This window comes from Typopeltis vanoorti, chromosome 10, assembly GCF_054136105.1.
Source record: "Typopeltis vanoorti isolate ZY-2024b chromosome 10, IOZ_Tvanoo_1.0, whole genome shotgun sequence".
In the NCBI taxonomy this organism is placed as follows: domain Eukaryota; kingdom Metazoa; phylum Arthropoda; class Arachnida; order Uropygi; family Thelyphonidae; genus Typopeltis; species Typopeltis vanoorti.
The window spans coordinates 19,675,930-19,688,335 of NC_143558.1; the positions used below are offsets into that span (position 1 = coordinate 19,675,930).

The window sequence follows — 12,406 nt, forward strand, 5'->3', positions numbered from 1 at the left end:
CCGAAGTGCATCACCTTACACTTAGCCACGTTGAACTGACAGCCATTTACCTCAGTCCATAGCCTCAGCCTATTTAAGTCATCCTGTAAAATATCCACATCATTTGAATTGATTATCGCTCTTCCCAATTTTGCATCATCAGCAAACAAGTGGATATTTCCATTCAAGGTATTTCCAATATCATTGATGTACAAATTAAACAATAGAGGACCAAGAACTGAGCCCTAAGGTACACCACTAGTCACTTGCCTTTCCCTGGACTCAGCTCCTCCGTAAACCACTCTTTGATATCTGTCCGCCAGCCATCCTTTAATCCAAATCACCATCTTCGGATCCAAACCCATTTGCTCTAATTTATGTAACAGAGTTCCATGTGGAATCCTGTCAAAAGCCTTTGCAAAGTCAAGTAGTATCACTGAGTAAGGATTTCCTTTATCCAACTCCACTGTTACTTTATTATAGAACGTAAGCAAATTACTTAGGCAAGACCTACCCTTCACAAAACCATGTTTCCCCTTATAAAGTATCATATTGCTGTCCACCCAGTCCTGAATTCTAATTTTAACCAATTTCTCCAAAATCTTAACCACCACTCCAGATATATTGATTGGTCTATAATTTGCAACATCAGTCTTAGAACCTCCCTTGTGCAATGGAACTATTTTCTCCTCTTTCTACTCTATTGGCACTTTACCAGAACTGAGGCTTAAATTAAACATCCTGGTTAGAGGAGTTGCTAATTCTCTTGCACATTCTCGTAACACATGGGCCGATATGCCATCTAACCCAATGGCAGTGTTAGCATTAAGGTTCTTTAATATATTAAGCACCTCAGTTTCATCTATCTCTATACTCTCATCAGTCAATGGCACATCTGATACTGCACTATCACTACGAAGATGATACACTTTTGCGAAATGATCACTAAGCAACTCAACTATTTGATTAGCTTCAGTAATTTCCTTACTATCAACACTTTTTAAAGTAATCTTTCCATGGATATTCTTCCTTTTACTAGCCACATAGCGAAAGAACTCTTTAGGGTTTCTTTTGGATTCATCAGCTAGCTTCCTCTCATAATTAGCTTTGGCTTTCCTTACCATACAGGTTACTCTCTTTGCCTGTACCTTATATTGCTCATTGGAACGCTCATCACCTTTTTCTTTATGTCTTCCACAACCTTTTCTTCATCTGCAACTCTTGTTTAATAGTATTAGTCATCCATTTTACTCCTACTTGATTTCTCCTTCTGACTCTGGGAATACAGTCTGATACAGCTTTCTTCAAATACTCCTTGAGAATCTCCCACGCACCATCAACATCTCTCCCCTTGAATTTCTCATGCCATAATACAGCTGAAAGCTGACTTCTCAGCTTGCCATAATCACCAGCCTTGTAATTCCACATATACCCATTCTTAATAGAATATTCAGTACGTCTTTCAATCTCCCAGGTCAAGACCACATGATCGCTTTCCCCAAGTGGAGACATTGTAACTAAATTACTTATTGATATGTTCTCCGATGTTATGACTAGATCTAACACTCTAGAATCTCTTGTCCCTTCCATCACATGCTGTCTCAGGTAATTATCTCTTAACAATTGTATAAACTCCATTTCCTTTGTTCCTTGTGACCATTCCTTCCCCCAATCTATGTCCCCAAAGTTAAAATCCCCCATAATAATTACTTGATCTTTACTCATCGTGCTAATTTGCCAATACATGCTATCTACATTCTCCCTTATTCCCCTTGGATTATAGCAACAACCAATTACATATTTCACACCAAACAGCCTCTAATGAACTGCCCTCTACATACCTGTCACAGTGAGGTACTTCTATCTTTTTTGGCTTTAACGTTTCGTCTATCATTAATAAAACCCCTCCCCCCATTCTGTCATCTCTGTCCTGCCTGAAAATACTGTACCCCTTACATTCAATCCCAATAACTATATCATTCTTGGTTAACCAAGTTTCGCTAATTCTAATAATAAAAATTAAATACGTTTCTTTTAAGATTAAAAAAATCTACTTAATCTTAAAACATTTTAAATTTGTTTTCATTATTTCATGGCCCTCTCAACAAAACTTACGGCCCCCAAGGTGGCTATGAAATAATGTGTAAAATATTTCATGTGTAAATGTTTCATATATAAATGTGTAAAATACCCATTGATAAATGGGTATTTTACACATGAAACATCGTGTCATCTCCGTCGTTGAGACTAGCTCTCTCTCTCTCTCTCTCTCTCTCTCCCAGGCAATAGTTAAATTCTAAACGAATAAGTTCCGGGCCCTATACAAATTAATCAATTGTATTTACCTTTGGATGCTATTTGGGGAAGCTCCAAACCTCCCCCGTCCCTTTCATCACGCGTTCGTAATCAGGCGAATGTCGATATTGACTTTATATGCACATTCAAAACTGTAAACAAGTGTTAAATAATAACACAATAATGTAGGCATAATTACCGTAAAGGGAGAAAAGTCACAAAACAGAAAAATGTTCCTGCAAAATAACCAATTGTATTTAACTTTGAACACTCGATCCACTTTTTGTTTTTTTTTTTTTTCGAAAGGGGACCTTTACATCTATAAAGTTGAACACTCGAACACACTGGATACTTGATCCAACAAGTCAGCAAATCTTTCCTTTTGTTCAGCATATTAATATTATCACATTGCAGCTGATGGGAATTCTGTGCTTCTGTGGATTCGTTACAGACCTCTTTCTCTTCAGAAACTATACACAAACTTTCATTACAAACTCTTTTTGTATTATCACTGTCATCCGATCTATTTTTCCATTTAAAGACGGCAAGAATGTACTTATCCATAGTTGAAATACCGTATTTACTCGAATATTACTCGCTCTTGCACCCCTGATTTTATTTTTCGAAAAAAAGAAATTAAAACGTTTCGCATATGTAAAAAAAGTAACTTGCTCCCATGGTAAACAACATGCCCTCCCCAATAGCCACTATACTTCAGAGGCAAGTGCAAGCACTCTGTGTAATATATTTCTCAATAAATAGTGCAATTAGAGACACCTGGGATAAAAACGACACTGATGTCGTTTTTATCCCAGGTTCACATGTTCCCCTCATACATAAACTATGCTGTATAGACTCAAGCAAAACCATATGCTGCACCGGCAAACAGAGTATCTAACTAAAAACTATTATTATTAATTAGATGTCTGTTCACCGGCAAACAGAGTATCTAACTAAAAACTATTATTATTAATTAGATGTGTCAGTTCGCTCAGCAGCAATAAAATTCAACCAAACGTGTTAAAATTCTTAAATAAACGTGTTAAAACTATGAAATATATATATTATATATTATTATTATTCCTGACACCTCCAAGGAGTCCGAAGACTCATCACGGGAGGATACCTACAACTGTCTCAACCACTACATCGAACTTCTACTACGAATCATCTCCATCAACGCCATCTATCGCCCACCACTAGTATTTTTTGTCTGTAAATTGCGTGTGTTCTGAAGGGCCAATTTGTCTGTGTGCGGGATGAAAAACCCGAGTTTCCGGGAGAAAAAACCCTGCTACCTCCGTATGAGATCGGCTAACTCACCTTCAATTGAAATCGTCCAGATAAAGATTCCTCCTGTCGCGACGAGAATCACACTTAGGCCCATTCCAATCAAAAGGCGCAATGTACCGTCGTTCTTCCAATTGCGCTACGGAGGCGACGATATAGTGAATGTTGTTATGGCAGTTTCACATATTATTGAAATTAGGTTGAAGAGAGTTAGCATTTCAACTCAATTATCGGCTTGCTTTTATCTTTCCGTCGCGCGATCTTTTGTTATTACCTAACCAATCGTATGCACATCTTAATAACCTGCCATTGCTGTCTGTTTCGCGTTAGGCTTAATTACGGTAAACGGAGAAAAATCACAAAACAGAAAACGTTCCGTGCCCCGGCTGAATTTAAAGACTGGAATTCCGGGTTTCTGTGGAATCATTACAGACTTCTTTCTCTTTAGAAACTACACACAAACTGTCATTACAAATTTGTTTTGTAGTCCCACTGTCATTCGAGCTATTTTTCCGTTTAAAGAAGATACCAATTTACTTATCCATTTGAAATAGGCCTACATAAACAAAAAATATGAGTATTACACGATTTTCTTTGTGTCTCAAAATCAAGAGTTCTGAAAAACAACTGCTAATCTGCTGTTAGTTACAGACTGCTGATAGTGTTGCCAACAAGAAAAGACAAAATTGCTATGAGTCTGTCAAATTCTGCTACACTACTCTGCAGTAATGTTTGCTTGTCAATCGCTGCAAGATAACACATTACAGGAAGCTCCAAACCTCTCCATTCTTTTCATCATGCATTCATAATCAGGCGACTATTGATAATGACTTTATATTTACTTTCAAAACTGTAAACAATTGTTGAATAATAACACAATAACGTATGCATAATTACCGTAAAGGGAGAAAAGTCACAAAGCAGAAAAATGTTCTGGGTTCCAGCCCGGTGCTTAAAAAGTTCCAGGGATAGGCTCCGGCTGAATTTAACCACTGCTCTCAGGCCATTGTTAGGGTATATCACATGCCCTAGGCAAGCACTATTTTGCTGCCCTTAAATTCAAGGTTAAAAAAAACGAAAGGAAAAAGGAAAGGGTATTTTAATGTTTGTGATACAATTTTATTTTAACATTTTAAAATTAAGTTTTAAGAAACACTATTTTAATAATTAAACAAAATTCAAACATTAAATAAAATTAATGTCAGTTCTTATAGAATGTAATTATTTGCAGAGGGATTTTATACACTAAATATATGTATAGTACCAGACTATAGCATTGTAAGTAAACTTATAATTACAAATGTTTCACTATTGAATAAGAATCAGCCCAGGTTTATAAACCATGTGCTCCTTTTACATCTTTATTGCCTTTAATGTAAATTAATAAAAAAAATCAGCTAACACCTTTTATTCCCATATAGGGAGTAGGCGAGGCCATTTTAGCCCTATCTAACTGTTGGAGACTGAGTGGACAGTTCAATCTCCCCTGGTAGCCAATCAGAGATAGCTGGCCCAATGCTATCACCAATTTAAGTGGCCCTGCAGTGAAGAGATGTCTCAATAAGTGCTATCATCTCATGGTCCCTGACCCTAACACAATATTTTTGTCTGAAATAGTTTTCTTGATTTCGGTATGAAAAACCCAAGTTTCCGGAAGGAAAAACCCACTTGCCATGCCAGAGATTGACTAACTTGGTAACCATTTGAAAAAGACTTAGAAAATGTTCCTCTAATCGGTGACTACACTTGAACTTAAGTCTATCTTCGGGCAGTTCAGTACTCAGGAGTGCAAACACCACTTCCACTGAGTATATTTTATTAAGCCAATAACAAATAAATACACCATATATTTACATGCTCTAATCTCCTCAAGGTGTTCAGAGTGCTCCTGTCGGCCCTTGAAAATCCTAGGGAGAGAGTGCAATTTTCGTGCCAGACCATACTCATATCTGCAGCAGGTCTCCAAGGTGAACAGCCTCTAGTCAATAGAATAATGTAGGTAAGGAAGTTGGCACTGCACCGGGACTGAGCGAAACTGTCCAATGATGGAATGGTTGAGCCCGGACCAGCGTTGGGGCCTTCTCATGGAATGCCAGATGGCCTGTCTGGTGTGACCATTTTGCCTGGCAACTAACAGCTGACTCAGAACTGGAACAGACCAGAGGAATCCAACTGTCTAATTAAAACAAAGCAAATTGGGACAGCTTTTGAGGTGTTGCTTCCAATGTTGATTTTTGCCCAGTGATCTGAATGTTTAAGTGAAAGAATACCTATCAGGATCACTGGTAATTGGCGGGAGCAAACATGACTCTCCTCATTAGTGAGGAGTTATGTTCCCCCATCAAGTCCTGACCCGATGGTGGAACAGGACCCCCCCCCCCAAGAGAAAAGGAAAAAAACACTAGGAAATTTTCCAAAAATCTTTTTCTAATTCATTTTTTTTTTATGTTGTGTCATGTATAGTTCTATTTCTATACTACTTATGAATTAGCGGTCACATAAGGTGGGAATACCCTATAGCTCTCAGGAATCACGGCCACTGTGAATGCAAGATGAATGAGGTAGTGCTCAGATGGACTAAGCACTACTTTGTTTGTCTGAACTGGGCCAGAGGAGATCATCACGGCTATCATGTGTTGGCAATCACTGCAGATGCTGTCATAGGTCGTGTCTATTCTCAAATCGTCGATGAAGTTAGAGCCAAGGAAATTTGGCTCTAACTTCATCCATCATTAGATTCGAAGAAGAGGCATGCTCCATTAATGCAACACCCTGCCTCAGCACAGTACTTGTTGGGAATTTTTCTCAGGAAAGTCTACCAATGATCGTCTTATTGGGTTAATATTGGTGGATTGCTGATAAACAATTACTCTGTGAGATATCAATAAGAGATCCTTGGATAGGAGTAGGTGAGCTCATAGGTCTAGATGTAAGCTAGGTTAAGGATCAATTAATTGTGGAAAGAAGGTTAAAATTGCTGACAAGGTGTAAGTTTGACTAGCCACATCCATGGCAGGCACTTGTCCTGGCATATGAGACAGTACAAAAATCTGGCAAAAATCTAGAGGTATTGATTGTGCTGGCAAGTATGGATGACAACCATACTGTGGTAAATGCATGAGCTGAACAACTTTAGGTTCATGTACCATGGGACATTAAGGACTGAATGCCTTCAGATTTCTAATGCGAGACAGGAGTACATTTCCAAGGGAGAATGTCCTGCTAATAAAAATTACAGGTTAGTTTTACCCTACTGATGACTAGTCATTGAGATAGTAATCCTGCTCAGTACGAGAGGAACCGCAGGTTCGAATACCTGGTACATGTGCTTGGTCGAATGACCAGTGGTGCGAAGCTGCCATTCATGGGATTATGAACTGAACACCTCTAAGTCAGAATCCTGTCTAGCCACTGCAATGATACCATTCATGCCTTGCATGTTGAAAGGGGCAGCACTAGCCAGAGTTGCTTTCATACTGTTACGGTGTAATCACTCTGGCGATGAGGCCACTAGAACCACTTAGACAACCAGGCCAGCATATATAATCCAAAATTATTTTGCTATACATATAATTATATATATACTTTACTTTTCATATGTGATTTCCTTGTTTTGTGTGATTACTCTTGTACTTATTACTGTAATAAATATATAAGTATATAAATATATAAGAAAATAAAAATGTTTCATTTTTTAATTACTTTCATTGACTTTCAAGGGGGGTGATTTTTTAAAGTTTGCACAAAGGTGGTTCATGCACCTGGAAGCCCTGGCAGTACTTTCAGAATAGCCTGAAATAATGTACCCTCAATTACACCTTGAGGGTACATATGTGGAAAATGCCATTTGTAATTTATTATATTATAACATAAATGCTAAATAATAAATTATCATTATTATTATACAAACACCTTAAATAGAATGGGAGAGGAAAGATTAGCAAAACAAGTGTTCTCTGCCAGGTTGGCAGGAAAACGACCCAGAGGAAGACCAAGATATAGGTGGATTGATACGGTACAAAGTGCCTTAGACGATAGAAATATAAGATCTGATAATGTTGGAGTCTTGACAAGTAACAGACTGATTTGGAGGAAAATTGTAGATAGGAAGTTAGTAATGATGTAAATTTTTCATGTAGTACTGTCATATCCTGTCATATCCACCCCTTGAGGGTACATGGCAGGAATTTGATGATGATGATGATGATTATACAAACACCTCCTGGAGTCAAGACTCATCAAGGGAGACTATAATAAGATGCATTCTAACAGATATTTATCATACCTTGCCTTCAATTGGTTGTGTTTGCACACTCACCACCTCATTTGGCAATACATTCTACTCACCATGCAAAAAAGTCATGCCACATTTTCGTGCACCCCACCTATCAGTTTGTTAAAAAAATTAAGTGACAAAAACAGTATAAGCTATCATTTTTTACAGAATAAATCAGTGAAATCCAACCAACTACCTCTCTATTTCTCACAGTCAATTTTCTTAGGTTTACCAGACGAAAAACCCCACTTGTCCATACCAGAGATTGACTAACTGGAGAACTGGTCAAAATAAAGGCTTTGAAAAAGTTCCTCTAATCAATGACTAGAATCACACTGAGGTCCTTCCTAATATTTCAAATATTAAGTGTAATATTAATTTTCATTTAAGTTCCTGGTAGCCCACAGTGCTTTAGAGATATGCAAGAGCTTCAGAGATTTAATTCTTGGTTCTGGCCAAAGGCTAATCCAGCAAGAGTCTGGAACCAAGGATGCCAGAAAATTGGTGGTGTATTATATTAGTTTTCTATTAACAGTTTTTGTTACAAAATTCTCAGTCTTACATTTTGGTTTTCTCAAATCCACCTTTTTACTTTTAAATCTTGATATTAAGACATCAAACCATTCAACTCTGTTTAAGTGACTACATTACATTAGATTAGCTTTCTCACACATTCTTGCATGCTAACAATTTCAAGTTCATTTCTAATATTTTCATTTTTAAGATGATTCTGCCACTGATGTCACCTGTTAATCTGTGATCCCCCATACTCACATTTGTGAGGTCTCAAAAATCTCCAGTTTTTAATCACCTGTTTTATTTTATTTTTATAATATATCTTGAACATTCATAAAACTGGTTTGAAAACTGTCTTGTATAAGGTGGTTTATCGTTTTGGCTAATTTCTCTTATTCCACACACACACACACACACATATATATATATATATATATAAAAATGTAACTGACTCATTATCACATCTGCTTATTTTATTCTCTATTTCTCTTTAATTTGCATCCTCACCGAAACTTATACCTAACTAGCAAAAATATTTTGTCAAATTTGTAGCAGTTATTCAGTTCAGTTAAAGAGTCGCAACACACACTTAAGTGTGGTGTATACCACTCTATATATATGTGTATATGTAGCATTTTGAAGAACTTTTGACACCTGTTTATATGCCTTTTCCAGATCTACACAATTTAAATATGCAGATCCCTATTATATTCGCTTTATTTCTTGATTATTTGACTTATGGTATAAACTTAGTCCTGGCAACCTCTATTTTGCTTGAATTCAGCCAGTTTTTCCTTAACCTCATTTCAAGCATAAATCTTTTTATGCTTGAAAAGCTATGAAATGTTCCAGGCAATAGCCTAGAACATTTCGTAAACATTTTATAGTTTTCTGTTTACTCAAAAGCAGGACTAAAGAGACAAACATTCTTGTAACTTAGGATCTGTACCTTTGACAGGGTGTTGCCTCTATGCTACACCCTGTCACTTAATGGCGCCACTTAATAAGGACACTCGTTCATCTATATTGTGGTGGGCGGCATTATTATATTATATTTTATTTTATATTATTATATAAAATATAATATATTATATTTAATCATAAATAATTATTAAAATATATCTTATTATATTTTAATAATAAAATAATTATAGTCATACATACTAAAACCAAACATTTTATAGCCCACTTATTAGATCAGTGTTTCTCAAAGTGTGGTACGTGTGCAGCAATTAAACCAATTTGATTTCAATTCTGCGAAATTAATGATGCACTTATGGAAATATATGAAAATCCTCAGTTGACAGGTTCAACTGAAAAGGAAACAAAATTCACTGCTTTCAACAAGGTGCACCAAATGCACCTTGTTGAAAAAATCATTTCATTCAAATTTATTTGCAGCATAATTATTTGGTATGACATTCTATCATTAATAAACCCAGTGAGTAAAATGTTGCAAAGTGTGAATTTAAATATTAGCCATGCTTTAAAGCAGTTTGACACCATCTTAAAATTTTTAACCGATTATAGGAAAAACGGATTTCAACAAATGAAATCAACTGCAGCTGAAATTGCAGGAAAACTTGATATACCACTGGAATTTCCTCATGTAAGAATAATGAGAAAAAGAAAAATGTTTTCCTATGAGAGTCATGATGAGCCGCAAGCAACCCCAAAAAAACTTTTTGAAGTTGTTTTTAACGTCTTAATTGATACAGCTATAAATAACTTACAAAATACATTTGAACAGCTGAGATCACACAATGATCTATTTGGATTTTTATATAATATAAATAATTTACATAACTGGAGTTCGGACGAAATATTAAAACATTGTAGACACTTGGAAATTCCTTTGAGCAGTGGCAAAACATCTGATGGAGATGCAATAGATTTATTTGAAGAATTAAAAATTCGCTCAAAAATAATACAAGAGAAAAGTGGTCCTCACCAAATTTTATCATGTATATATACATAGCCAAAATCTTGTATAAATTTATCCCAATGTAACCACATGCTAAGGATATTGTTTACAATTCCTGTTAGTATAGCAAGTACAGAAAGAAGTTTTTCCAAGCTTAAACTGATTAAAAATTATTTGCGAACAGCAATGACCCAAGAAAGATTGGTTGGTCTAGCAACTATATCGATAGAGGCGGACATAGCTTATAATTTAAATTTAGAAGAGTTTATAAACAGTTTTTTGTGTGATAACCCCTTAGAGCAAACATTCAATTAATATTATTATGTAATAGTTTTGCATTAATATTTCTCTTGTAATAAAAACAAAATAGCAATCGAAGATTTTTTTATAATTTTTATCTTATAATCAATCCATCAAAGGGCGATATTTAACCGTTTGCCTCAGGGTGCGATCTAGTCTGTCGACGGCCCTGCTTAGGATAAATTAAAAACACTAAAGACTTCCTTTACATACAGTTTTATTGATTTAAAAGTGATATCTATGTACAGTATTATATATTCAAATTCGATTTGATTCATTATTCTAATTTTTATGTACATGAGATCTCAAGCTGTATTGAATTGTCATGCATGCATAATAATCAAATTCTTCATTATGTATACAAGCATAAAAAGGCACTTTCAAAGAAAATAAATCTACAGGAATGTTTTTCTAAGCTGTAATATTAAGTTTCAGTTATGGGCAGATATAAGTAACAAGAGATATAAAAACCATATTTAACAATTTAAAGCCATTAACAATATCAAAATAAAACTGCTCTGAAGATAACTTTTCTGAAGGAAATCAGTGATCAACATGAATATCATTTCACTGCTTCAGGAAAATATGCACTTTTGAGTGCTTTATATGACTGTGGCATCTCTCTTACTATGTATGTGTGTTATTTATTATTATAAATAATTCTTTGAAATGCTGAATGAACATATTATTGCCTACTTGGCATAAGAAACTATTAATGGTTATCCAAAAACAGCACTGAAAAGTTTGGGTTGTTGACATGAACATGTGAATAAAACTGCCAGTTATCATTTACTTGTATAGTAAATATGTACAGCTATTAAATGCCATTTATACAATTGGTTGGACTTTTAAACAGATATTATGTTTATTAATTTTCTCCTGATCTTTGTAGCATCATCAGTTAATTTTTTTTTTTTTTTAATTTTTTAGTGGTTTCTATATGCATTAGAGCCATTTTTCAGTTGCTTATGTACAAGTTTGTTCTTTCTCAAAATATAACAATGGTTCCATTATTTTGGTCTTTGTATAGATTTCAATCGCCCAATCTGTTTTTGTGTTTCATGCTGTTTGCGAGTTTTGTATCTCTCTTTTTGTTTTAACCGTCTTCTTGCAATTGCCTCTTCGCGCTTCTTAGCAATTTCTTCAGGAGTACACTGCTGACCTTGTGATGCTGTAAATAAAATATGTAAAATCTTAAAAAACATACTTTGCATTTAACTGTTAATATGACAGAAAGCTGGGACTTGCAAATATTTTTCAGATATACCAAACAGCATTTTAATTGAGATTTCATATATTGATGTAAAAATGGGATTTTGGAATTTGAGGAATATTTTGGCTATTAGAAGTGAAATAATGTATTAAGCTTAAGTTTGACAATATTTCACTGAATAAAATTAGACTACAGCAAAATATGCAGTGGAAATATTCAGAATTTTAATTGAAAAAAAAAATTAAATAAAATAATAATCCCAGTAAGAGCCTCAAATTCAAGGACCTACTGTAATATGAATTAGTGGAATTAAGCCTTAACTTGACAGTTTATTTCACAACACAGAATGTAAGAAAATAATTTATTTAACTTATTTGCTAATATTTCACTGGAATTATATCCAGCATCTTCAGAGCAAAAGCAAAGTTTGTCACAGTACCTACTAAAGTCCTAATAGGTGCTTTATCTACTGCTGGATAAAGAGAGAGAAAAAAACAAATATTAATTTGATCTTAAAATTACTGTCTCCCAGATTTTTGGTAAATTGATACAGCCATAATTGTTGAGGTTTGTAGGATGTATAGTTCTCTCTGACTTAACTTCTGTGTAGCAC

General features: G+C 35.1%; 1 protein-coding gene across 1 annotated transcript in view; it reads right to left on the bottom strand.

The window, feature by feature from the left end:
- Positions 1 to 10,793: 10,793 nt before the first annotated feature.
- LOC150102208 (uncharacterized) overlaps positions 10,794 to 12,406 on the bottom strand; it is a 104,106-nt gene continuing 102,493 nt past the window's right edge. The window contains exon 8 of the mRNA XM_090399210.1: positions 10,794 to 11,751. Within this exon, the coding sequence (XP_090255336.1) occupies positions 11,591 to 11,751 (161 nt within the window). The 3' untranslated portion in view covers positions 10,794 to 11,590. The remainder of the gene's footprint in view (positions 11,752 to 12,406) is intronic.